At 41.3% G+C, this 25,984-nt stretch overlaps 1 protein-coding gene across 1 annotated transcript in view; it reads right to left on the bottom strand.

Annotated features, from left to right (window-relative positions):
* Positions 1–10,288, bottom strand: part of LOC126278817 (photoreceptor outer segment membrane glycoprotein 2-like) — a 94,877-nt gene extending 84,589 nt beyond the window's left edge. The window contains exon 1 of the mRNA XM_049979091.1: positions 10,098–10,288. Coding sequence (XP_049835048.1) covers positions 10,098–10,288 — 191 coding nt within the window. The remainder of the gene's footprint in view (positions 1–10,097) is intronic.
* Between the last annotated feature and the right edge of the window lie 15,696 nt (positions 10,289–25,984).

Below are 25,984 nucleotides of genomic sequence, written 5' to 3'. Positions count from 1 at the left end.
TTTTTTGGGTTAAAGGTAACCAGTTTAATTAGAGCTTCTTTTAAGATTAGAAAGTAAATGTTTCCAGGAAAGGTCTTTTTTATTTGTTTTCTTATTGTCATTTGCTGAGAGAGGAATATTAATCAACTTCAGAGTGCTGGAGGCTGTTGTTTGGGTTGGTTGTTGTGTAATTCAACAGAGTCTTGTTACTACCTAAACTCAAATATTCTGTTACAGCAGCCTCGCTATACTGATACTGCAAATGGCTGAAGACAAGGGGAAACTACAGTCATTATATTTCACAAGGACACACAAATCTACCATATGGCTTACAATAATGATGTCCACTTAGACAAAATATTCTGGAGGTTAAATTGCTCCCCATCTGAATCTACGGTTGGGAAGAATTTAGCACCAGGAAAAACAAATATGGTAATCTGTGGATTGGATCATGTAATGTTGGAACCTATAATATGACAGGTAGGTAACAGATTTTAAAAAGTGAAATGGATAAGTTGATAAGTTAGATACAGTGAGAACTATGGAAGTGTGGTGGCTGGAAGTACAAGTTTTCTGGTTAGGTGAGTTTAGGGTTTATAAATACAAGATCAAACATGCATAATTAAGGACTGTGTGTAATAATATATAAGAAAATAGAAATGTGTGCAAGCTATTATGAGCAGCATAATGAAGGCATTATCCTGCATAGACAGACATAAAGCCAACATCCACCAGAGTCATAAAGATTTAAATATCTACTAGCTACAGAGATAATGAAGAGATTAAAAGAATGTAAGATACAATAAAAGAAATTACTCAGAAATTTAATTGTAATTAGAATTCGGTAGTAGGATAAGGATGAAAAAGAAAGATAGTAGTGGAATGGGTGTGAGGAATAATGGGGGAGCCACCTGTAGAATTTGGCAGATACAGATTTTGACCATAATTTATTAGCTATGAACTGCAGTTCAAAACTCAAAAAATTGCAAAAAGGTAGAAAATCAAGAAGATGAACCTGATTAAAATGAAAGAACCAGAGATTGCTGAGAGTTTTAAAACTATCTTTAGACAACAATTGACTGAAACAGGGCAAGGGAATAAGACAGAAGAGGAATGGTTAGCTTTGAAAGAAGAAATATTGAAGCAAGGTGAGGATAAAAAAAAAGAGGGCACATTAGCAATCTCTGGGTAACACAAGAGATACTGGCCTTAACTGACGAAGGGTTAAATATAAAAATGCAATGCATGAAGCAAGCAAAAAGGAATAAGATGTCTAAAAATTAGATAGACAGGAATTGTTAGAGAACAAATATAAGGGTGCAGAACATGCACAACTATGGAAAAGGTTGATTCTGCAAATGGCAAAACTGAAGAGGCCTTTGCAGAGAAGAGAAACACTTGTATCAATATTAACAGCTCAGATTGTAAGCTGGTACTAAACAAAGAAGGAAAGCCTGAAGGGTGGAATGAATAGATAAGAGGGTTTAAACAAGGGGACCCAACTTGAAGACAATAAACGAAAGGAAATAGATGATCACGGGATGGGACATATGATACTGCAAGAAGAATTTGACAGAGTACTGAAAGATCAAAGACAAAACAAGGCCTCAGTAGTAAATGACATGTTTTTGTAATTACTGAGATGCTTGGAAAAGTCAGACATGACAAAAAACTATTCTATCTGGTAGGCAAGATATAAGAGACGCACAAAATGCCCTCAGACTTCAAGACAAATGTAATACTATCTATTCCAAAACAGTCTGGTGTTGATAGGTGTGAATATTATTGGATCATCAGTTTAATAAGTCATGGTTGAAAAATATTGACTCGAATTATTTGCAGAACAATAGGAAAACTAGCAAAATCCAACTTCAGGGAAGAACAGTCAGATTCCAGACAAATGTAGGAACCCAAGAGGCAATACTGATCCTTCAACATATCTTAGAAGATAGACTGCAAAAAGGCAAATCTATATTTATAATGTTTGTTTACAAAAAGCTTTTGACTCTGGACTGGAATGCCCTATTTGAAATTCTTGGGATAGGAGGTACAAAATGCAGGGAGCATATGTTATCTACAACTTGCACAGAAACCAGAGTGCAGATATGAGAGCCAAAGGACATAAAAGGGAATCAGTAGCTGGTAAGGGAGTATGACAGGATTTTCAGAAAGGTGGCTCCCTAAAATGTGCCTCATAGTTGGGTAAAGCACCTTCAGCAATGTGTGGGGAGGTCCCCAAGGACTGTGCTGTAGGAATCACAATTGGACCAGGCATTTCTCCCCCATAGGCTAACTTACTTGCACATCTACTTGAGGTTGACATCGAGTGAATGAAGGGGGGTAAGTACTCAAGCTACTAATGCCAATGATGTAGCCATAGTAGTGGCATAGTTCAATACCATTGGGGTAAGGTGTAAGAGCTCACATTTTTTCTGGCTTTAAAATATGAGAGGTGACCAGAGGCCATAAGTTCCTGCATTTTATGTTCCATAATTAAGACAGCACACTTAGAGAACTGGGAAGGTGATCGTCTCAGCAACATCCGAAGAATGGTGGTTGCTCACATGCTGATTTTTTTGTTATAAAGTAGCAGACCAGTCTTCATAAACTGCATTATTCATACAACAGGAAGACAATGGCCAAAACCATTGGTATTTAAAGTGCAGCATCAGAAGTGGGGAAACAAGGTTTCTCATCACATTGGTAGACCATGATTTTAACTTTCTTAGGAAGCAAGTGCCCCCCCCCCCCCCCCCCTCCCCCAAAAGTGAGGATGAATTTTTTGGTGCCAACTTTATTGTCTGGTGCCCTTCAACATACATGACATACAAAGTGGATGTTCCATCTCTCTGAGATTTGGAATAACCATCATCATCTGTAGCATTAAGTCCAATGATAAATGAAATCCTGTATCATGCTAAGGCTCTTATGTGGCATGGCAGTGACAGGTATGTCATCAAGTTTCTTGGCAGAGAGTGATACTTGGGACTCAGTAGGATTTACTGTTTTCATTAATTTTACTGAGGAAAGAAATTTCTCAACATACATTTTTGGTATCATCTTAGTAGATAGATGGGACACTTTATCAATTCATGTGCAAACCAGGGAGTAGTTTCTGCAGTTTGAATGATTTTGCTTTCCTCAAATGGAGCAATCAAGAAGGCAGAGTTCTTGGGGTCTTAGCAATCTGTGCTGAATAATTCATATTCGTCTGGAGAGACTGCCACAGCCTCAAAGCTATCAAATAATAACTTGGATCTTTCACTGTGCAAGACATCTGCCATGATACTGCTTTCTTTGGTTAAGTGTTGCCCCCTCAGCTGCCATGTAGCTAGAGCAATGGCCACCTGGCATGATGGCCATTGCCCAGAGTCCTGATGCCTCCCAAATGGTCAGCACGTGTGGTAAGGTAACAGGTAAGGAGGGGGGGGGGGGGGGGGGAGGGCTATCACCAGACAGGTACTTGACAACTGGCTATCGTGATTGATACAGGGTGACCTACCCTGCAAAGGCTGCACTTCTGTTAAAATTTTGAAATGTTGAAATCAAACCCAGGTGTGGGGATGAAACATGAGTTGACTAAAATAATAAGAAAGTCTGGTTGTCAACAATGAATCTGTCCTACAGTTCACACCTGAAGTACAGGAAAGGAAGAAGTACTGCAGTAGATTGAGGCCATGCTCATCATGTACATACTCACAAAAGAATTGTGAGCCCCCTTGGGTGAGGGAGAGCAGGAGGGGGGGGGGGGGGGGGGGAGGTATTATAGAAGACTGAGATAATATTATCTCATTTCTCACAGAAAATGTCTTGCTGTCATAATTAATAAACTAAAGCAGCAAATTCACAGGAGGAAATCAGTGTTTAGCTTTTCATTCACCAAACTTTATACTGCTAGTTATAGATGGAAAAAAACTTCAATTTAAGCAGAGGCACAAACAGGTGCAGACAGAAAGTCACAACAGTGTTAGCTTCTGAAATCAGTGATTCACTGTCTGGGAAAAATATCACTGAAAGGAATGCAGGGTGTCTGGGTTAGAGGTATCATCATCATCATCATTTAAGACTGATTATGCCTTTCAGCATTCAGTCTGGAGCATAGCCTCCTTACAAAACTCCTCCATGTTCCCCTATTCAGTGCTAACATTGGTGCCTCTTCTGATGTTAAACCTATTACTTCAGTATCATTCTTAACCGAATCCAGGTACCTTCTCCGTGGTCTGCCCCGACTCCTCCTACCCTCTAATGCTGAACCCATGAGTCTCTTGGGTAACCTTGCTTCTCCCATGCGTGTAACATGACCCCAGCATCTAAGCCTGTTCGCCCTGACTGCTACATCTATAGTGTTCATTCCCAGCTTTTCTTTGATTTCCTCATTGTGGACACCCTCCTGCCATTGTTCTCATCTACTAGTACCTGCAATCATCCTAGCTACTTTCATATCTGTAACCTCAACCTTATTGATAAGGTAATCTGAATCCACCCAGATTTCGCTCCCATACAACAAAGTTGGTCAAAAGATTGAATGGTGCACAGATAACTTAGTCTTGGTACTGACTTCCTTCTTGCAGAAGAGATTAGATCGTAGCTGAGCGCTCACTGCATTAGCTCTGCTACACCTCGCTTCCAGTTCTTTCACTATGTTGCCATCCTGTGAGAATATGCATCCTAAGTACTTGAAACTGTCCACCTGTTCTAACTTTGTTCCTGCTATTTGGCATTCAATCCGTTTATATTTCTTTCCCACTGACATTACTTTCATTTTGGAGATGCTAATCTTCATACCAAAGTCCTTACATTCCTGATTTAGCTCTGAAATATTACTTTGCAAACTTTCAATTGAATCTGCCATCACAACTAAGTCATCTGCATATGCAAGACTGCTTATTTTGTGTTCACATATCTTAATCTCACCCAGCCAGTCTATTGTTTTCAACATATGATCCATAAATAATATGAACAACAGTGGAGACAGGTTGCAGCCTTGTCTTATCCCTGAAACTACTATGAACCATGAACTCAATTTACCGTCAACGCTAACTGCTGCCTGACTATCCATGTAAAGACCTTTAAGTACTTGCAAAAGTTTGCCTCCTATTCCATAATCTTGTAGAACAGACAATAACATCCTCCTAGGAACCCGGTCATATGCCTTTTCTAGATCTATAAAGCATAGATACAATTCCCTGTTCCACTCATAACACTTCTCCATTATTTGCCGTAAGCTAAAGCTCTGGTCCTGACAACCTCTAAGAGGCCTAAACCCACACTGATTTTCATCCAATTGGTCCTCAACTAATACTCGCACTTTCCTTTCAACAATACATGAGAAGATTTTACCCACAATGGTGATTAAAGAGATACCTCTGTAGTTGTTGCAATCTTTTCTGTTTCCATGTTTAAAGACTGGTGTGATTACTGCTTTTGTCCAGTCTGATGGAACCTGTCCCGACTCCCAGGCCATTTCAATTATCCTGTGTAGCCATTTAAGACCTGTCATTCCACTGTATTTGATGAGGTCTGACTTAATTTCATCCACCCCAGCTGCTTTACTGCACTGCAATCTATTGACCATTTTCTCCACTTCCTCAAATGTGATCCTATTTCTATCATCATTCCTATCCCATTCTACCTCGAAATCTGATATATTACTGATCGTATTTTCACCTACATTGAGCAACTCTTCAAAAGATTCCCTCCATCTGCCCAAGGCATCCACAGGATTCGCCAGCAGTTTTCTTGACCTGTCCAAAATACTTGTCATTTCCTTCTTACCTCCCTTTCGAAGACTGCTAATTACACTCCAGAATGGTTTTCCAGCAGCTTGACCCATTGTCTCCAATCTGTTTCCAAAGTCTTCCCAAGATTTCTTCTTGAATGCTGCAATTATCTGTTTGGCTTTGTTTCTTTCTTCAACATAACTTTCTCTGCCTACCTGAGCTCTAGTATGTAGCCATTTTTGATACGCCTTCTTTTTCCTTTTACAGGCTTCCTTGACTGTGTCATTCCACCAAGCTGTTTGCTTCATCCTACCTTTACACACTACTGTTCCAAGACATTCTTTAGCCACTTCTAATACTGTGTCCCTGTACCTTGTCCATTCCTTTTCCAACGACTGTAATTGTCTACATTCAACTAACTGGTACCTTTCTGAGATCGCTGTCATGTACTTGTGCCTGATTTCCTTATCCTGAAGTTTCTCCACTCTTATCCTCCTACATATGGACCTGACCTCCTGCACTTTCGGTCTCACAATCCCAATTTCACTGCAGATTAAATAATGATCAGTGTCATCAAAGAATCCCCTGAATACACGTGTGTCCCTCACAGCCTTCCTGAATTCCTGATCTGTTATTATATAGTCAATGACAGATCTGGTTCCCCTGCCTTCCCAAGAATACCGGTGAATGTTCTTATGTTTAAAAAAGGAGTTTCTGATTACTAAGCCCATACTGGCACAGAAATCCAGGAGTTGTTTCCCGTTCCTGTTGGCCTCCATATCCTCTCCAAATTTACCTATAACCTTTTCATACCCTTCTGTTCAATTTCCAATCCTGGCGTTAAAATCACCCATGAGCAGAACACTGTCCTTTTCCTTTACTCTAACAACTACATCACTGAGTGCCTCATAAAAACTATCCATCTTATCTTGATCTATCCCTTCACAATGCGAATATACTGACACAATCCTAATTTTCTTGCTAGACACTGTCAAATCTATCCACATCAGCCATTCGTTTACATACCTTATTGCAACTACGCTGGGTTCCATTTCTTTCCTGATGTAAAGCCCTACACCCCATTGTGCTATTCCTGCTTTGACTCATGACAGGTAGACCTTGTATTCTCCCACTTCCTCTTCTTCCTCACCCCTTACCCGAATGTCACTAACAGCTAAAACGTCCAGCCCCATCTTACTTGCAGCCTCTGCCAGCTCTACCTTCTCCCCTGAGTAGCCCCCATTGATATTAATAGCTCCCCATCTCATTACTATTTGTTTACCAAGTCGTATCTTAGGAGTCTCTGGTTTGTCAGTTAGAGGTGGGACTCCGTCACCTCCAAAGGTCCGAGGCATTTTGCTCTGATTGTTGCCAGCATCATATTTAAAGTACCAGGGACGCAGGTTGCTAGCCTTACTTGTCCCGAGTCCCATTGGGTTTTATCCCTAACAGTTGAGGGACTAACCGGTGGATTTGGTAGTCTTTGCCGTATGAGCACAAAGGTGAGCATGACTCAGAATATGTCTGAGATGCCCAGCCTTCTTCCAAAGTAACTAGTATCCCGACTGTCAGGACCACTTACTTGGCCACTCATACGTTGCCCGTGGTTCATGAACTAGGACATGACTACAGGAACCCACACCATATACACAAACAAATCCTTATGATGAAAGCACTCAACATTTCATGTTGTTAGATAAATACACAGTTAATAGAGACACTCTCCAAAATGTGATCTCCACTATTTCATGAACAGCGCTGAATTGAGTGGTGCATGTGCCCTATTGATGGGCCACACTCATGTCAACATGTTTGCATCAGGGCAGTTCCGCAGATGGTCCCCAATGTCATTTTCCAGTAGGATGCTGCTCACACCCACCCACCATCATGGGGTTGTTACCACATTTCTCCATGAGATGTTTCTTGAGTGTTGTGTTGGTAGAATGACTGGCCTCCCATTGCCTGACTCACTTGGTCTTGCATCAGACTCCATGGGATTTCAGTGCATATGGATTTATCAAGGCATCATTTACAGAACAAAGGTTTGAGGTCTAGTACATTTAAGACAACAAGTAGAAGCCACAACTCCTGTAATGCTTATGAACAAGTGGCAAGGGGTGGAGTACCATTTCGATATCTGTCGAGCTACAAACAGTGTCCACACTGAACTATATCAACATGCAAAAAAATGTTTTAGCTCCTGTGTTCAGTGTTGGACATATAAAATTATAAACCTTAATAGGCACTGAAACATAAACAAATATTTTTGTATATCACTAGCCTGGACACCTTGTATGTAAAATCACAGATTAATTAGAAATATTTCCTTGAACCATTACCCCTCTTTTGGAAGATAAAGGAATATTATTTAAAAATGAGGATATTTTTCTAAAACCATATATCTTTGTGAATCAATATACAGGGTGGTCCATTGATAGTGACCAGGCCAAATATCTCATGAAATAAGCATCAAACAAAAAAACTAAACTCGTCTAGCTTGAAGGGGGAAACCAGATGGCACTATGGTTGGACCACTAGATGGCACTACCATAGGTCAAACGAATATCAACTGCATTTTTTAAAATAGGAACCCCCATGTTTTGTCACATGTTTGTGTAGTACGTACAGAAATATGAATATTTTAGTCGGACAAATTTTTTTGCTTTGTGATAGAAGGCGCGCTGTAATAGTCACAAACGTATAAGTACGTGGTATCACGTAACATTCCGCCAGTGCGGATGGTATTTGCTTTGTGATACATTACCCGTGTTAAAATGGACCGCTTACCAATTACGGAAAAGGTTGATATTGTGTTGGTGTATGGCTATTGTGATCAAAATACCCAACGGGCATGTGCTATGTATGCTGCTCGGTATCCTGGACGACATCATCCAAGTGTCCGGACCATTCGCTAGGTAGTTACATTATTTAAGGAAACAGTAAGTGTTCAGACAGATATGAAATGTCAGCCATGACCTGCAACAAATGATGATGCCCAAGTAGGTGTTTTAGCTGCTGACATGCCTAATCCGCACATCAGTAGCAGACAAATTGCGTGAAAATCGGGAATCTAAAAACCGTCAGTGTTGAGAATGCTACAACAAGATCGATTGCACCCACACCATATTTCTATGCACCAGGAATTGCATGGCGACAACTTTGAATGTTGGGTACAGTTCTGCCACTGGGCACAAGAGAAATTACGGGACTGTGACAGATTTTTTGCACGCATTCTATTTAGCAACAAAGCGTCATTCACCATCAGCGGTAACATAAGCCGGCATAATATGCACTATTGGGCAATGGAAAATCCATGATGGTTGTGACATGTGGAACATCAGTGACTTTGTCGGGTTAATGTATGATGCGGCATTATGGGAGGAAGGATAATTGGCCCCCATTTTATTGATGGCAATCTAAATGGTACAATGTATGCTGATTTTCTACATAATGTTCTACTGATGTTACTACAAGATGTTTCACTGCATGACAGAATGGCGATGTACTTCAAACATGATGGATGTCCGGCACATAGATCATGTGCGGTTGAAGCGGTATTGAATAGCACATTACATGAGGTGGATTGATTGTCGAAGCACCATACCATGGCTCGCATGTTCACTGGATCTGGTGTCCCCAGATTTCTTTCTGTGGGGAAAGTTGAAGGATATTTGCTATTGTGATCCACCGGCAACGTCTGACAACATGCGATAGCGCATTGTGAATGCATGTGCAAACATTATGGAAGGTGGACTACTCGCTGTTGAGAGGAATGTCGTTACACATATTGAAAAATGTATTGAGGTTGATGGACATCATTTTGAGCATTTAATGCATTAATGTGGTATTTACAGGTAATCACACTGTAACCGCATGCATTCTCAGAAATGATAAGTTCACAAACGTACATGTACCACATTGGAACAACCAAAATAAAATGTTCAAACGTACCTGCATTCTGTATTTTAATTTAAAAAACCTACCTGTTACGAACTGTTCGTCTAAAATTGTGAGCTATATGTTTGTGACTATTACAGCACCATCTATCACAAAGCGAAAAAAGTGGTCCACATAAAACATTTCTCTACATACTACACGAATATGTAATAAAAAAGGGGGGTTCCTATTTTTAAAAAACCCAGTTGATATCCGTTTGACCAGTGGCAGCACCATCTAGTGGGCTAACCATAGTACCATCTGGTTTTCCCCTTCAAGCTAGACAAGTTTTGTTCTTTGTAGTTTTTTCGTTTGTCGCTTATTTTGCGAGATATTTGCCTCAGTCACGATCAATGGACCACCATGTGTACAAGTTTCCCTCTGTTAGTGCTTGTTAAGTATTTATCTATATTTAATAATAATTTTGCTTTTAGTGACCAGATTATTTAACATATTTCTCACCTTAGAACAGTATGCGAGTTTTCACGCAGAAAATCAACATGTATCCATGGTGTGTGGAGCCAATCTGCATATTTGTTAGCACCACAGCAACACAATCCTTGCTGCAAACTATCCAGTATTTGTTTCCACTCAAGATCACTCAGATAATTCATCATACCATTGTGAAGTGAGCTGGGCAACTGATTGCGCATTTCTGAGGAGCAAGCTGGGGCTGCCACAGAGATGGTAATCTGTAAGACTGCCAGCAGTGCAGATGTACATGACCAAAGGATCATGTCACGGCCACAATGCTGCCTGTATTAACATGTCGTTATTAGTGTAGAAACACGATCTTTTGAAAGCAATATAAGGTTTCATACATATTACAACTGCTGATATCAATTTATAAAAAAATTTTAAAATGGGAGAGAGGATAAGAGGAGGAGGAGGAGGAGGAGGAGGAGGAGAAGAAGAAAAAACAAGAAACACAAAACTTCAGAGTAAGTTTTGGTCTTCAGGTTCTTGATCTTATTCTCGTTTTAAGAATAACATTCTATGTATCTTTATATTTATTCATTCATTGTACCATTTTTTGTTTACAATGTACAATATGCTCTTACCATCAATTTCAGTCCAAAGTTTTCAAATGAAATTATCAACTGTTTCCATAGACTTGCTAATCAATTGTATGGCTAGTGGTTGCTTTTATTTCTTCCATTACTTGAATTCCACTCAATACTTACCCAGTGACATTAATTAAAGATAATATATTAGTCTTCTTTGTTGGCTGCATATCAACATGTAGAGAGCAGCTCATGGCTTTTCTATCTTAAAAACTTTGTAAGATACGGTTACTGGGGAAGCATTGAGCTATAGCATGTGCCACATCAAAAGGCTCTTCTGCATGCACACCGACACACACACATGGACATCAATGAATAAAATTACACTGTCACTTAAGTGTGGCCATAATGCAGTCTGGAGGCAAGCATTTATTGTTGTTCCTCATTGTTTGTGGCAAGGCATCTTGATGAAGACTACATCTCCATTACCCACATGGGATTAGTAGAGAGGGATGCGTAGAATGTGACTGTGTGATGCACATTGTAATTGTAGAATATATCTGCTGTAATCCAATCTCAGGAAGATTCTGGACAAAGGCTCAGAATTACTAACAACGAACCTGAGGTACTCTGTAGTTTAAACAGGGACACACGAAGGATTTATATAAAAATTTGAAAAATAAATGGCAACAAAATCAAATTCCGAATTTCTAAATAATAAAATATAAACCAGCTCTCTAACATTATATTAAAGAATTTCCAATCCTTACTTTATTATATACTGTCCACTGCCATAACACTGGCATGGTACTACAGATAGATTTAAATTTTTTTATCTATATTTAGTTCAAAGTGAAAGTCAAGAATGAATTCAAACTTGTAGTGCAGGTGCTTTCGAAATGGACAACAGTCAGCAATCTCATCCTACAACAGTTGTAATACTTTGAAAGGAGGATTTATTTGTGTTATTTTATTACAGATTTATGAGTGGAGGTATAGTATTCAATGGTGTTTTCTAATTTACTTTTGCTGTTTGTGATCTCCAGTGCAATATTTATGGGAGAGAGCTCAGTAAGCTCAGATCTCAGTAATGCACAGCCAATTTAACTACCATTAGTCTCCTTTACTGCCTGATACTAATTAGTGCCCCCCATGAACCATGGACCTTGCCGTTGGTGGGGAGGCTTGCGTGCCTCAACGATACAGATAGCCACACCATAGGTGCAACCACAACAGAGGGGTATCTGTTGAGAAGCCAAACAAACGTGTGGTTCCTGAAGAGGGACAGCAGCCTTTTCAGTAGTTGCAGGGGCAACAGTCTGGATGATTGACTGATCTGGCCTTGTAACATTAACCAAAACGGCCTTGCTGTGCTGGTACTGCGAACGGCTGAAAGCAAGGGGAAACTACAGCCGTAATTTTTCCCGAGGGCATGCAGCTTTACTGTATGATTAAATGATGATGGCATCCTCTTGGGTAAAATATTCCGGAGGTAAAATAGTCCCCCATTCGGATCTCCGGGTGGGGACTACTCAGGAGGACGTCGTTATCAGGAGAAAGAAAACTGGCATTCTACGGGTCGGAGCGTTGAATGTCAGATCCCTTAATCAGGCAGGTAGGTTAGAAAATTTAGAAAAGGAAATGGATAGGTTAAAGTTAGATATAGTGGGAATTAATGAAGTTCGGTGGCAGGGGGAACAAGACTTCTGGTCAGGTGAATACAGGCAGGGTTATAAATACAAAATCAAATAGGGGTAATGCAGGAGTAGGTTTAATAATGAATAAAAAAAATAGGAGTGCCGGTAATCTACTACAAACAGCATAGTGAACGTATTATTGTGGCCAAGACATACACAAAGCCCATGCCTACTACAGTAGTACAAGTTTATATGCCAACTAGCTCTGCAGATGATGAAGAAATTGAAGAAATGTATGATGAAATAAAAGCAATTAATCAGGTAGTGAAGGGAGACAAAAAATTGATAGTCATGGGTGACTGGAATTTGACTGTAGGAAAAGGGAGAGAAGGAAACATAGTAGGTGAATATGGATTGGGGCTAAGAAACGAAAGAGGAAGCCGTCTGGTAGAATTTTGCACAGAGCATAACTTAATTATAGCTAACACTTGGTTCAAGAATCATAAAAGAAGGTTGTATACATGGAAGAATCCTGGAGATACTAAAAGGTATCAAATAGATTATATAATGGTAAGACAGAGATTTAGGAACCAGGTTTTAAATTGTAGGGCATTTGCAGGGGCAAATGTGGACTCTGACCACAATCTATTGGTTATGAACTGTAGATTAAAACTGAAGAAATTGCAAAAAGGTGGGAACTTAAGGAGATGGGACCTGGATAAACTGACTAAACCAGAGGTTGTACAGAGTTTCAGGGAGAGCATAAGGGAACAATTGATAGGAATGTGGGAAAGAAATACAGTAGAAGAAGAATGGGTAGCTCTGAAGGATGAAGTAGTGAAGGTAGCAGAGGATCAAGTAGGTAAAAAGATGAGGGCTAGTAGAAATCCTTGGGTAACAGAAGAAATATTGAATTTAATTGATGAAAGGAGAAAATATAAAAATGCAGTAAATGAAGCAGGCAAAAAGGAATACAAACGTCTCAAAAATGAGATCGATAGGAAGTGCAAAATGGCTAAGCAGGCATGGCAAGAGGACAAACGTAAGGATGTAGAGGCTTATCTCACTAGGGGTAAGATAGATACAGCCTACAGGAAAATTAAAGAGACCTTTGGAGACAAGAGAACCACTTGTATGAACATCAAGAGCTCAGATGGAAACCCAGTTCTAACCAAAGAAGGGAAAGCAGAAAGGTGGAAGGGGTATATAGAGGGTCTATAGAGGGGTGATGTACTTGAAGACAATTTTATGGAAATGGAAAAGGATGAAGATGAAGATGAAATGGGAGATACAATACTGCGTGAAGAGTTTGACAGAGTACTGAAAGACCTGAGTTGAAACAAGGCCCCTAGAGTAGACAACATTCCATTGGAACTACTGACGGCCTTGGGAGAGCCAGTCCTGACAACACTCTACCATCTGGTGAGCAAGATGTATGAAACAGGCAAAATACCCTCAGATTTCAAGAAGAATATAATAACTCCAATCCCAAAGAAAGCAGGTGTTGACAGATGTGAAAATTACTGAACAATCAGTTTAATAAGCCACAGCTGCAAAATACTAACACTTTACAGACAAATGGAAAAACTGGTAGAAGCTGACCTCGGGCAAGATCAGTTTGGATTCCGTAGAAATGTTGGAACATGTGAGGCAATACTGACCTTACGACTTATCTTAGAAGAAAGATTAAGAAAAGGCAAACCTACATTTCTTGTAGACTTAGAGAAAGCTTTTGACAATGTTGACTGGAATACTCTCTTTCAAATTTTAAAGGTGGCAGGGGTAAAATACAGGGAGCGAAAGGCTATTTACAATTTGTACAGAAACCAGATGGCAGTTATAAGAGTCGAGAGACATGAAAGGGAAGCAGTGGTTGGGAAGCGAGTGAGACAAGGTTGTAGCCTCTCCCCGATGTTATTCAATCTGTATAGTGAGCAAGCAGTAGAAGCAAAAGAAAAATTCGGAGTAGATATTTAAATCCACGGAGAAGAAATGAAAACTTTGAGGTTCGCCGATGGCATTACAATTCTGTCAGAGACGGCAAAGTATGTGGAAGAGCAGTTGAAAGGAATGGACAGTGTCTTGAAAGGAGGGTATAAGTTGAACATCAACAAAAGCAAAACAAGGATAATGCAATGTAGTCGGGTGATGCTGAGGGAATTAGATTAGGAAATGAGACCCTTAAAGTAGTAAAGGAGTTTTGCTATTTGGGGAGCAAAATAACTGATGATGGTCGAAGTAGAGAGGATATAAAATGTAGACTGGCAATGGCAAGGAAAGCGTTTCTCAAGAAGAGAAATTTGTTAACATTGGGTATCGATTTAAGTGACAGGAAGTCCTTTCTGAAAGTATTTGTATGGAGTGTAGCCATGTATGGAAATGAAACATGGACAATAAATAGTTTGGACAAGAAGAGAATAGAAGCTTTCGAAATGTGGTGCAACAGAAGAATGTTGAAGATTAGGTGGGTAGATCACGTAAGTAATGAGGAGGTATTGAATAGGATTGGGGAGAAGAGAAGTTTGTGGCACAACTTGACTAGAAGAAGGGATCGGTTGGTAGGACATGCCCTGAGGCATCAAGGGATCACAAATTTAGCATTGGAGGGCAGTGTGGATGGTAAAAATCGTAGAGGGAGACCAAGAGATGAATACACTAAGCAGATTCAGAAGGATGTAGGTTGCAGTAGGTACTGGGAGATGAAGGAGCTTGCACAGGATAGATTAGCATGGAGAGCTGCATCAAGCCAGTCTCAGGACTGAAGACCACAACAACAACAACAACAACAACAACTAATAAGTGACAGATCATATCTCACCTTTTCAGATTCTAAGATAAGATCAAAAAAATTTAGGTTTCTTAATTCTTTCAAATGCCTGTTTAATTGTATCTGGTAGCAAATGATCACAAACAGAAGGAAGCTGTGTTGGCCACAGTTAATAAATTTCAAGCTGTTTTACTGAAGCTCATGGCTCACTTAAAATTATGTCCACTACATCTAAAGTGTTTGTGTGCCATTGAGATGCTTTTTCATGCTCCATAACAAGAAACATAAAAAGCTTACTGTTACTGATACAAAGCCTGAGCCAATATGACTTGCTTCACACATTGGGACTTAGGTGGTCTCTTGTAAAGTCCACAACTTGTTAGGAGTTCTGGTATGTTTGTTGTTATGACATAGGAATATAAATTAATGTGATAAGGCATATTTACTTTATAGCTTGCACAGAGGGAAGAACTGCTTATTACTGACTGTTCCAATATTAGAAAGTAAAAGAGACACTTGGGAAATACCAATCATATCAGACTTAAACTATGGTGTACACCTGGCATATTTGCAGGTGGTCTCATGTAAAATACTGGGAACCTCTTTCTTGGACTTTTCAGGTGTGGCATATAGATGAAAGGTTTTTTTCTTTAAAAAATTTGGAGAACCTCCTCTGTAGTTCTTCCTACAAGTTATACATACAAAATGACAGAGGCATGGATGAATATCCACTGTTCATCTTGAGTTAGAAGCTCACTCCAGTGGCTGCATTTGCTTAAAAATAAAAATTGGGTTTGAATGGGTTACACCTTGAACAAACACAATGTTTTATTTTTTTGCTGAAGTTACAGCCAAAGAATACAACTCTGATGATGATGCAACTTCAGCAAAACATGTCTGGGAGAAAAGAAGAAAACCTTGTGATTGCTCAAGCTGGAACCAACCCAGAAACAAATCTGTATCTACAGTATTTGCTATATAAGTGCACACATAGCCATACAATCAGAGAAAGAAAACTACTCTCACTTATTAACCATAGTAATGTATTCATAATATTTTGAATAAAAATTGAGTGAATCTGGAAATAAACAGAAGAGAAATATTTAATTTCAGATGGAACATATTAAAGAAAGATAGTATGCACATAAATGGTGGAGGCATATTAATTGACATATATCACACAGTAATCCATAATGATTAAACCCACATTAGAGTTGGTTGCTTGGTTGTTTGGTTGGTTGGTTTAAAGGCAGGAGAAGGGACCAAACTACGAGGTCATTGGTCCCTTGTTCCTAATAAAACAATGCCACAAGTGTGAGAATAAAATGCACAAAACAGAAAGAAAAGAAAAGCCACAAGAAAGAAGAGAAGGCAACGAACACTAAAAGGAACAAAAGAGGACAAGAAAACAACAGAGAGACACTAGAAACAGAAGAGAGTAAAACATAAAAGCAGATTACAGTGGCTGGTCAACCACAAGAATAAAAAGGGAAAGCCAGCCACTCTGCAACACATTAAAACCTCCACCCTAAAAGCACTAGGATGGAGGACACAGAGGGACAATGGATATGTGCTAAAACCTACTTAGAAGTATAAAACCCACTATCACAGATAAAACATAAAACTAAAGCTGCTTTGGAGGCATTGTTGCCCAACACCGAAGGCAGGGTGCTGGGAAAGTTAAAAGTTGAGCGGCTAAAAGTGGGCGGTCCAGCAAGAGGTGGATGACTGTCATTTGGGAGCCACAATGACACTGAGGTCAGTCCTCATGACGAGTAGGTAACCATGCAGAGCCAGCAGAGGGCAACTGATTTCCTGTGAGAGGCCTGCATGGAAGACTTCCACACATTCATAGTCTCCTTAATGACACACAGTTTGTTGTGCATGCTGTTATGCCATTCCGTCTCCCAAAGCTGGAAAACCCTGAGGTGTAAGACAGAATGAAGGTCAGCTTTGGAGATGCCTATCACCTGTTTGGCCAGCCTGTCGGCAAGTTCATTGCTGGGGATTCTGACATGTCCTGGAGTCCTCAAAAACACCATGGAATGGTGGGACTGTTCCAGGACATAGACGGACCCCTGAATGGACACTACCAGATGGTGGCCAGGGTAGCATTGGTTGATAGCTTGCAGGCTGCTCAATGAGTCAATACACCAGAGAAATGACGTGCCAGGGTGTGAGCAGATGTACTCATGAGCACGAGATATGACAGCCAGCTCTGCTGTGAAAACACTGCAGCCAACTGGCAAGGCGCACTGCTGAATATGTCCTCCATGAACATATGCAAAGCCTACTTGACCATCTGTCATTGAGCTGTCGGTGTAAACCACTTTAGAGCCCCGGAACACATCAAGAATCAAGAGAAAGTGACAGCGGAGAGCAGCAGGGTTAACAAAGTCCTTAGGGCCATACAAAGCGCCCAGATGAAGCTGCAGCTGAGGCGTACACCACGGAGGCATACGTGAACGGACCGCAAGTAGAGATGGTAAAGGGAAGGACTCCAGTTCTGAGGGAAGGGACCACACATGAACCGCAATCGTTAGCCCTAATCTGGGCCGCCGATGCAGGAGATGGAATGCCGTGGGTGCGGGAAAAGAAGACGGTAGTCTGGATGCTCAGGGGAACTATGAATGTGTGCTGCATAACTGGTGAACAATTGCACACATCTGATCTGCAGTGGAGAGACACCATCCTCCACTAGTATGCTGGTCACCGGCCTCGTCCTAGAAGTTCCTGTTGCTAATTGAACACCACAGTGATGCACAGGGTTGAGTAAATGCAATGGTGTAGGTACTGCCAAACCATAAACCACACTCCCATAGTCAGTTCAGGATTGGACAAGGGCTCTGTAGGGCTGCAGCAGCAAACAACGATCTGCACCCCAATTTGTGTTGCTCAGGCAACAGAGGGCACTGAGGTGCTGCCAGCACTTCTGCATAAGCTGACGAAGATGAGGGAGCCAAGTCAATCAAGCATCAAAATCCAGTCCTAGGAATTGATATGTCTCCACTACAGTGAGTGGATCATCATTAAGGTAAAGTGTGGGTTACGAATGAACGGTATGATGTCGACAAAAGTGCATGACACACGACTTTGCGGCTGAAAACTGGAAGCTGTGGGCAAGAGCCCATGATTGTGCCTTGTGGATGGCTCCCTGGAGGTGCCGTCCAGCAACAACAGCACTAGAGCAGCAGTACGAAATGCAGAAGTTGTCTGCATACAGAGAAGGTGAGACAGAGGGCCCGACAGCTGCTGCTAGACCGTTAATGGCCACTAAAAGTAGAAAGACACTCAATACAGAGCCCTCTCCTGGATATGGATGGAACTATGGGAGTCACCATAATTTGACACAGAAAGTACGGAGTACCAGGAAGTTTTGGATAAAAATCGGGAGTGGTCCCCGGAGATCCCACTCATACAATGTGGCAAGGATAAGACGACGCCATATCATATTGTATGCTTTATGTAAGTCAAAAAAGAAGGAAATCAGGTGTTGCCATCTGGAAAAGGCTTTTTGGATGGCAGACTCGATGAACACAAGATTATCAGTGGTAGAGTGACCCTGGCGGAAGCCTCCGCGACATGGAGCCTGCAAGCCACGTGACTCCAAGACCCACTCCAACCGCCAACATACCATATGTTCCAGCAGCTTACAAAGAACATTGGTGAGGCTGACAGGCCGATAGCTATCCACATCAAGTGGGTTTTTACCGGGTCTGAGCACCAGAGTGATGGTGCTTTCCCGCCATTGTGATGGAACGACACCATCGCACCGGATCCGGTTGAAGATGACGAGAAGATGTCACTTGTAGTCAGATGAGAGATGTTTAATCATCTAACTGTGGATGCGATCAGACCCAGGAGCTGTGTCGGGGCAATATGCAAGGGCACTGAGGAGCTCCCACTCTGCTACTGGGGCGTTATAGGATTCACTGCGGCATGTAGTGAATGAGAGAATGTTCCCTTCCTTTGAGTGAGCGAAAGGCAAGGGGTTAATTCTCCGATGAAGAGTTCTGAGCAAAGTGCTCAGCAGTCGCGTTTGCATCAGTACATAACTTGCCATTTATGGTAACACCAGAGACAGCTGTTGGCGCCTAGTACCCGAAAAGACGTTTGATCTTTGCCCAGACTTGGGAAGGTAATGTGTGGCACCCAATGGTGGAGATGTATCTCTCCCAACACTCCTTCTTCCACTGTTTGATAAGGTATCGAACACAGGCATGGAGCCGTTTAAAAGCTATGAGGTGCTCCAGGGAAGCGTGCCGCTTATGCCGCTGTAGAGCTCACTGACACTCCTTAATTGCTTCAGCGACTTCTGGCGACAACCAAGGGACTGCCTTACGTCTCAGTCACCCTAAAGAGTGAGGGATCGCATTTCCTGCAGCACAAACAATTGTGCTAGTTACCTGCTCAACCATCACATCGATGTTACCGGGTGGGGGAGATTCAGCAGTGACAGAAGAGGTGAAAATTCCCCAGTCTGCCTTGTTCAAAGTCCATCTGGGCAGGCAGGCAGGCAGGCCCATCTGGGGCAATGGCAGGAAGTTGGGAAAGTAGTCACTGCCACACAGGTCGTAATGTGCTCTTCAGTGGATAGGTGGGAGAAGTCCTGGGCTGCAAATTGATAAATCAATGGCAGAGTAACTACCATGAGCCACACTGAAATGCGTGGCAGCCCCCGTATTTAAGAGGCAGAGGTCAAATTGCAACAGTAAAGTTTCGACATCTCTGCCTCAGCCAGTAAGCATGGTACCACCCCACAAGGTGTTATGAGCATTAAAATCTCCCAGAAGTAGGAAAGGTTTAGGGAGCTGATCAATCTTTACAGCTAATACATTAAGGGTACTGCACCATCTGGAGGAAGATATACATTGCAGACAGTTATTTCCTGTGTCGTCCTTATTCTGGTAGCCACAGTTTCAAGAGGGGTTTGAAGGGGCACATGTTCACTACAGACCGAGTGTAGGACATAAAAATAAACTCAATCTATCACTTGATTATAGTTGCTAAGGTTCCTGTAATATCCCTTATAGCTGCGGAGGGCAGGGGTCCGCATTGCTGGGAACCAGGTTTCCTGGAGGGCAATGCAGTTAGTAGGTGTAAAGCTTAACAGTTGCCGTAGCTCAGCCAGGCTGTGGAAAAAACCGTTGCAATTCCACTGGAGGATGACATCGTAAGACTGGGAAAGCATGTAAAATTAAATGAGGCAGTTTACACCTCAGAATCACCTGCTGCCACCAATTTATTGCCTGAGCAGTCTATATCCATTGTGTCTGAGGGTCTGGCGAGATCTAGGTCCTCAGCAGACGCCAAAATCTCCACCCCATCCTCAGCTGCAGAGTTTGTAGGTATCGGTAGTGTGGGTGCCACTACAATTTCCATGGTCTTGGGGGTCTTCTTTTTTTATTTTTTTCAACGCTCCTCAGGCTTCCCTGGCTGGGAGGACTTCACTGGCTCAGTCTCTGGGACTGAGGTTAGGCATGAAGCCCTACAACCAGTTGCTTTTGGGCTCTTCAGCCACTGGCGGTTGTTGTCTTTCCCACATGAAGAAACCTGGGAAGAGAGTGACCCAAGGGACCCCTTCCTAGAGAGAGAATCCGAAGAAGACTTATGGTTCTCTAACTTAGAAGTGGGGACGGACGTCCCCAATGATTGGGGGGAGGGGGGAGTGTTGCTCCTGAAGTAGGTGGGGTATTGTACTCCATGATTTTCCTTTCTTTCTGGAGAATACTGCAGTCAGGCGAGCAAGGTGAATGGTGCTCTTCGAAGTTGACACAGATGGGAGCGGGGCACATGGAGTATTGGGATGTGATGGGCATCTGCAATCTCAGCATGTGGCATTGGAAGTACAGTGGGAAGACATATAGCTGAACTTCCAGCACTTAAAGCTCTGCAATAGGGGAGGGATATAGGGCTTTACATCATATCGGTAGACCATCACCTTGACCTTCTTGGGCAATGTATCACCCTCAAAGGCCAAGATGAAGGCACCGATGGCAACCTGATTATCCTTCGGACCCCGGTGGACACGCTGGATGAAATGTACACCTCGCCGCTCTAAATTGGCGCGCAGCTCATCATAGGACTGCGAAAGAAGGTTTCTGTGAAATATGATACCCTGGACCATATTTAAGCTCTTATGCAGCGTGATGCTTACAGAAACATCCCCCAGCTTGTCACAAGTGAGTAACTCCTGTGACTGGGCAGAGGATGCTATTTTGATCAAGACTGACACAGATCTCATTTTGGACGAGCCCTCCACCTCCCTGAACTTGTACTCTAAATGCTCAACAAAAAACTGAGGCTTCATCATCATGAAAGATTCCCCATCAGCTCTCGAACATACAAGGTACCGGGGTGAATAAGATCTGCTGCCATCCTTAGCCTGATGTTCCTCCCATGGTGTGGCCAGGGAGGAGAATGATTTGGGGTGATACTTCTGTGCGTTGAATTGAGCATGTGATCACTTAGAGACTGCTGGTGTTTCACCACCAACAAGAGATGATGGACTATGCTTCATCATGTGTCATCCACCCTGATGCCACCCACTCCGACCAGGAGCCCTCCCCACAGGTGCCACTCAACTGCAGCAAAGGCCACCTGGCAGGATGGCAATTACTGGGAGTCCTGATGCCCCAGGGGAATGGGCATCTACCCCTTGGCATATATAGGGAGTTAAAGGCGCAGGCATCAGCAGAGCAAGCCCTGTGTGGTCAGGGGCCTACAACCAACAGGGTGCATGGTCGCCCCACCACAATGGACTGGCTACCGTGCTGAATATCAGGTGCAAAGAAGTCCATGGTCATCGTCAACGCAGAAATCGACACTGCATAGTGCATGGTGGAAAACGCACCCAGGAAGGTGTCCTCCCCCAAGAGATGGAGAAAGGGGAGGACTGCAATGTGACGATGAGAAAGTGGGCTAAAGATCTCAATGCATGATGGATGCGATGCACCTTGTAAGGTGCCCTTTCCCAGTTGGCTCACTCTTCGGGAAAATTTTGAAGAATGGAGGTCAATGCCCTACAGGAGACCATCACATAAATGCCAAAAAAAGGGGATCTCCTTTTAGTCACCTCATACAACAGGCAGGAATACCTCGAGCCTATTCTAACCACCAGACCCACAGGGGGGTCAGTGTAGAGTGTGAGATAAAGAGCATAAGTGTCAAGAGAGCCAAAAATTGTAACCTGGCATTTCTACCCATCACCTGCATCAGTTATTGAAGTTGTAGGACACACCATTGGAGAACGAGTGGGAAAGCCACATGTAATTTCATTCTTCATACCATAGTGCTGGTAAAAATAAGATATTTTATTGCCTAGCTGTAGACTACAAGAAAGTGTTTAAATTTATTGACAGAAACACTGTAGTAATCAACCATATTGAAAATGTTCTTCAGCAACTACAGCAACATACATGTTCAAATATTTTGACTCAGTGAAAACATAGGCAAACTCAAGAACACAATCTAATTTTGTCATTAATAACCATTTATGCTAAATTAAAAACTGTGGTTAATCTTAAAGTAAAGGAAGTTGTGTATGCCATCTATCTAAGTAATTTTGTGTGTGTTAAATTGCATTTACACTGAGTTGAAAAACACATTTCTGTTTGCAACATTGTTTCCAACTAAGTCTGCAAGATGTTTGCTGTTATGTTTGTTATTCATGTTCCTATCTACATTAGTGACAAACATTTCTACATACACGTTCATAACAACTGGTGTGCTGAGCTACTGGCAAATGTTTCACAATTTGTATTCACATTAAGAGCTATGTAATGGCAAGTGAAGAGGATAAATTAGTGATATATGGTGCTTTATTAATAATACTTGACAATGTAAACAGACAAAGAAAGAGATGCACAAGTAGGGCATAAGGTTTCTAGCCTAACACACAAATAGTGACAGAAATTTCATAATACCAATTTATTTTTCAATGTAACACCCTTGTGCACTAATACACTTGTGGGCACACTCAAATAACTTCTGTAAACCATTCAAGAAAAAGGTCTTCTATTTCGAGTCCAACCATAATTCACAGCATCGTCATTGTCAGATCATCATCCTTTGAGGTCTTTTTTAGGTTTGGGGAAAGGAAAAATGTCTGATGGAGTCAAATCTGGAGAATGCAGAGGATTATGTAACAATCTGAACCCACAGTCACACATAATTTGCAGCCCTGCGAGGGCTTTGTACACTGGTGTCTTGTCCTGATGCAAAAGAACTCTGTGGGCCAATTTTCTGCATCTTTTTTTCTTTATCTCTTCTCTCACATGGTGCAGTAGGATACAATAGTAAGATACATTGATAGTTACCCACTTTTGCAAGTAATCCACTATAATTAGCCCTTCTGCATCCCAGAAGACCAATGCCATCAACTTATTGACTGATTTTTGCATCCGGAATTTTTTTGGAGTAGGGCATGAAGGATGTTTCCATTGTTGTGACTGTTATTTTGTCTCAGGATCAAAGTGGTGAACCTACATTTCAACCATTGTCACATACCTTGCAAGAGAGCTGTCTTCATCCACTTCAAATTGGCAGATGATTTCTTCACAAACTGCATACACTCTCATATCTGATCCACATTCAGATAAAACGTTCTGCATTTCCAAAAAATTCACAACAACTCATGGAAGACTTCAAATGTGGTTTCAATGAGCTGCAATGTTTTTTGACAATCCTGCAGAATTGTTTCATTAATTGCAGTCACTGTTTCATCAATGGCAACAGTGACAGGCCTTCCACTCCTTGGCAAATCTACACTCGTTCTTCCATGTTTGAAGTCGGACATCCAGTTTTTCACTGTTGCATAAGATGGAGCACTGTCCTTAAGTGTATTCTGCATGTCCTCCACAATTTCCTTGGACATCATTTCCTTCAAATGAAGGTATTCAATCACAGCAAGTTCTTGATTCAATATTCACCATTTTGCTTACACTGTGGAATACAGTGCATCCTAGTGGCAAAACTAACAAAGCTGGAGCTGCAAAAGTTGACTTGCATATCCACAAAGGGCAACAACATAAGTAGGTGGTGGTGTTTGAAGCATCACGGTAACTATATCCGACAATAAACTTTTCGACTGCCTCTTGTAATCATGCTTGATGGACAAAGATATACTACTAGAGAAGATGTGGTGGGAATGACATGCCATGTGTACTCCATGATGCACCAGTAGTCCAATTTTCAAACTTAGATGAATATGATGGTACCAGGTCTTTCAAAGAAATATACGAATTTCATAAAAGTAAGTGGAGACTTGCTGTTACTCTTCAGTTTTTGACAACAAGAGATTTCTGTCAAAGCATTACATGTTTAGGCTATTCCAAATTTCAAAGCAAGCCATATCTTGAACAGTTCCAGCAGTTTGTGACACTCTGATTGAAGTTTTGAAAGTTCAAAGGTCCTGGTAATTCAGTTATCTTAATAACACTGAAACATGTATTTCATTGATCAATTGGATTCAAATGACAATGAATCAGCATTTTTGGCAAAGACAACATGTTCCATAGATTGTTGGCGTCAGTTCCAAGAAATGTGACAGTGAGATCTGCAGTTGGGGATCCCCTGCCACAATTGCATTGACTGTTGACTTCTGCTTTCTACAAAAATTCAACTCAAAGAGTCTCATATTTTTTAGGTTGTAACTGCCATTTCGTACGATGGCAGCTCACATAATTTGCAGATGTAGGACTCTGGTATATAGTGGCAGTGAATGATATATGACACAGTGGTATGGAGTACACAACACTCTTTATTTTACAAGAACTCGATACATATAACAATACTCGAGTCACGGATAAGACTGTGGCCAGTGATGCTATTGTTCGCATCATGTAGGAAGGTGGCCCTATTTTCATCTGTTCTGTACATCCCCCACATTATCTGCTAGCAGCCAATAAGTTTTATTCTCTCTCTGAGTGGCTAGCCACAAGTTACAAATTAGACTGTGAGAATCTCTCTCCCACATGCTGCCCTGTTGCCGTATTTCACGGCAATGCAGTTTCATTCACAGAGCAACCAAATTATTCATTTAGATGTCAATGTTACTTTTTTGTAGCAGTATAACCATGAATGTGTATGTGTAAACGTTTTAGTATGTTTTCGAAACAAATATGTCAGGTGACAGCAACAAATGTGAAGTTCTTCACAAGGAACTTTAATTAAATTGCGTTCCTATGGAGTATTGTCTTAGTTGCAGTTCCCTATCAGGGAAGGTCACAGTATATAGTAATCAACAAAAAATCATAAGTTCATAAGTAAAACGGAAGTTATTCCGGGGTTTGCAAGAAAGTGTTGAAGGCTTTCTGCTGTTCCTGATGTGATAAACAATTTAGGAGACAATCTGAGCAGCTGTCTTAGACTGTTTTCAGATGATGCTGTGATTTACCATCTTATAAAGAGATAAAATGATTAAAGCAAATTACAAAAAATTTAGACCAGATATGTGTATCGTGAGAAAAGTGGCAATTGAGTAATTAATGAAAAGTCTGAAGTGATCCAGATGAGTATTAAAAGAAATCTGCTAAATTTTAGTTTACAGGAAAAACACACAATTTTAAAGACTGTAAATTCAATTAAATACTTAGGGATTACAATTATGGATAACTTTAAATGTGTCAATCACATGGATGTTATGTGGAAAGCAAATCAAAGACTGTGATTTATTCATAGAACACTTAGAAAATGCAACAGGTATACTAAAGAGACTACTTGCACCATGCTTTTCTGCCCTCTTCCAGAATATTACTGCCTGGTGTGGGATCCGCAGGAGATAGGATTGATCAGAAAAGTTCAAAAAAGTGCAGCTTGTTTTGTATTGTTGCGAAATGGGGAGAGACTACCATGGATATGATATGAGAATTGGGGTGGAAATCATCAAAACAAAGACATTTTTCGTTATGTCAGGATCTTCTCATGAAATTTGAGTCATCA

The sequence above is a fragment of the Schistocerca gregaria genome, chromosome 6 (genome assembly GCF_023897955.1).
Source record: "Schistocerca gregaria isolate iqSchGreg1 chromosome 6, iqSchGreg1.2, whole genome shotgun sequence".
Lineage (NCBI taxonomy): Eukaryota > Metazoa > Arthropoda > Insecta > Orthoptera > Acrididae > Schistocerca > Schistocerca gregaria.
This window is presented reverse-complemented; position numbering and strand designations above follow the sequence as displayed.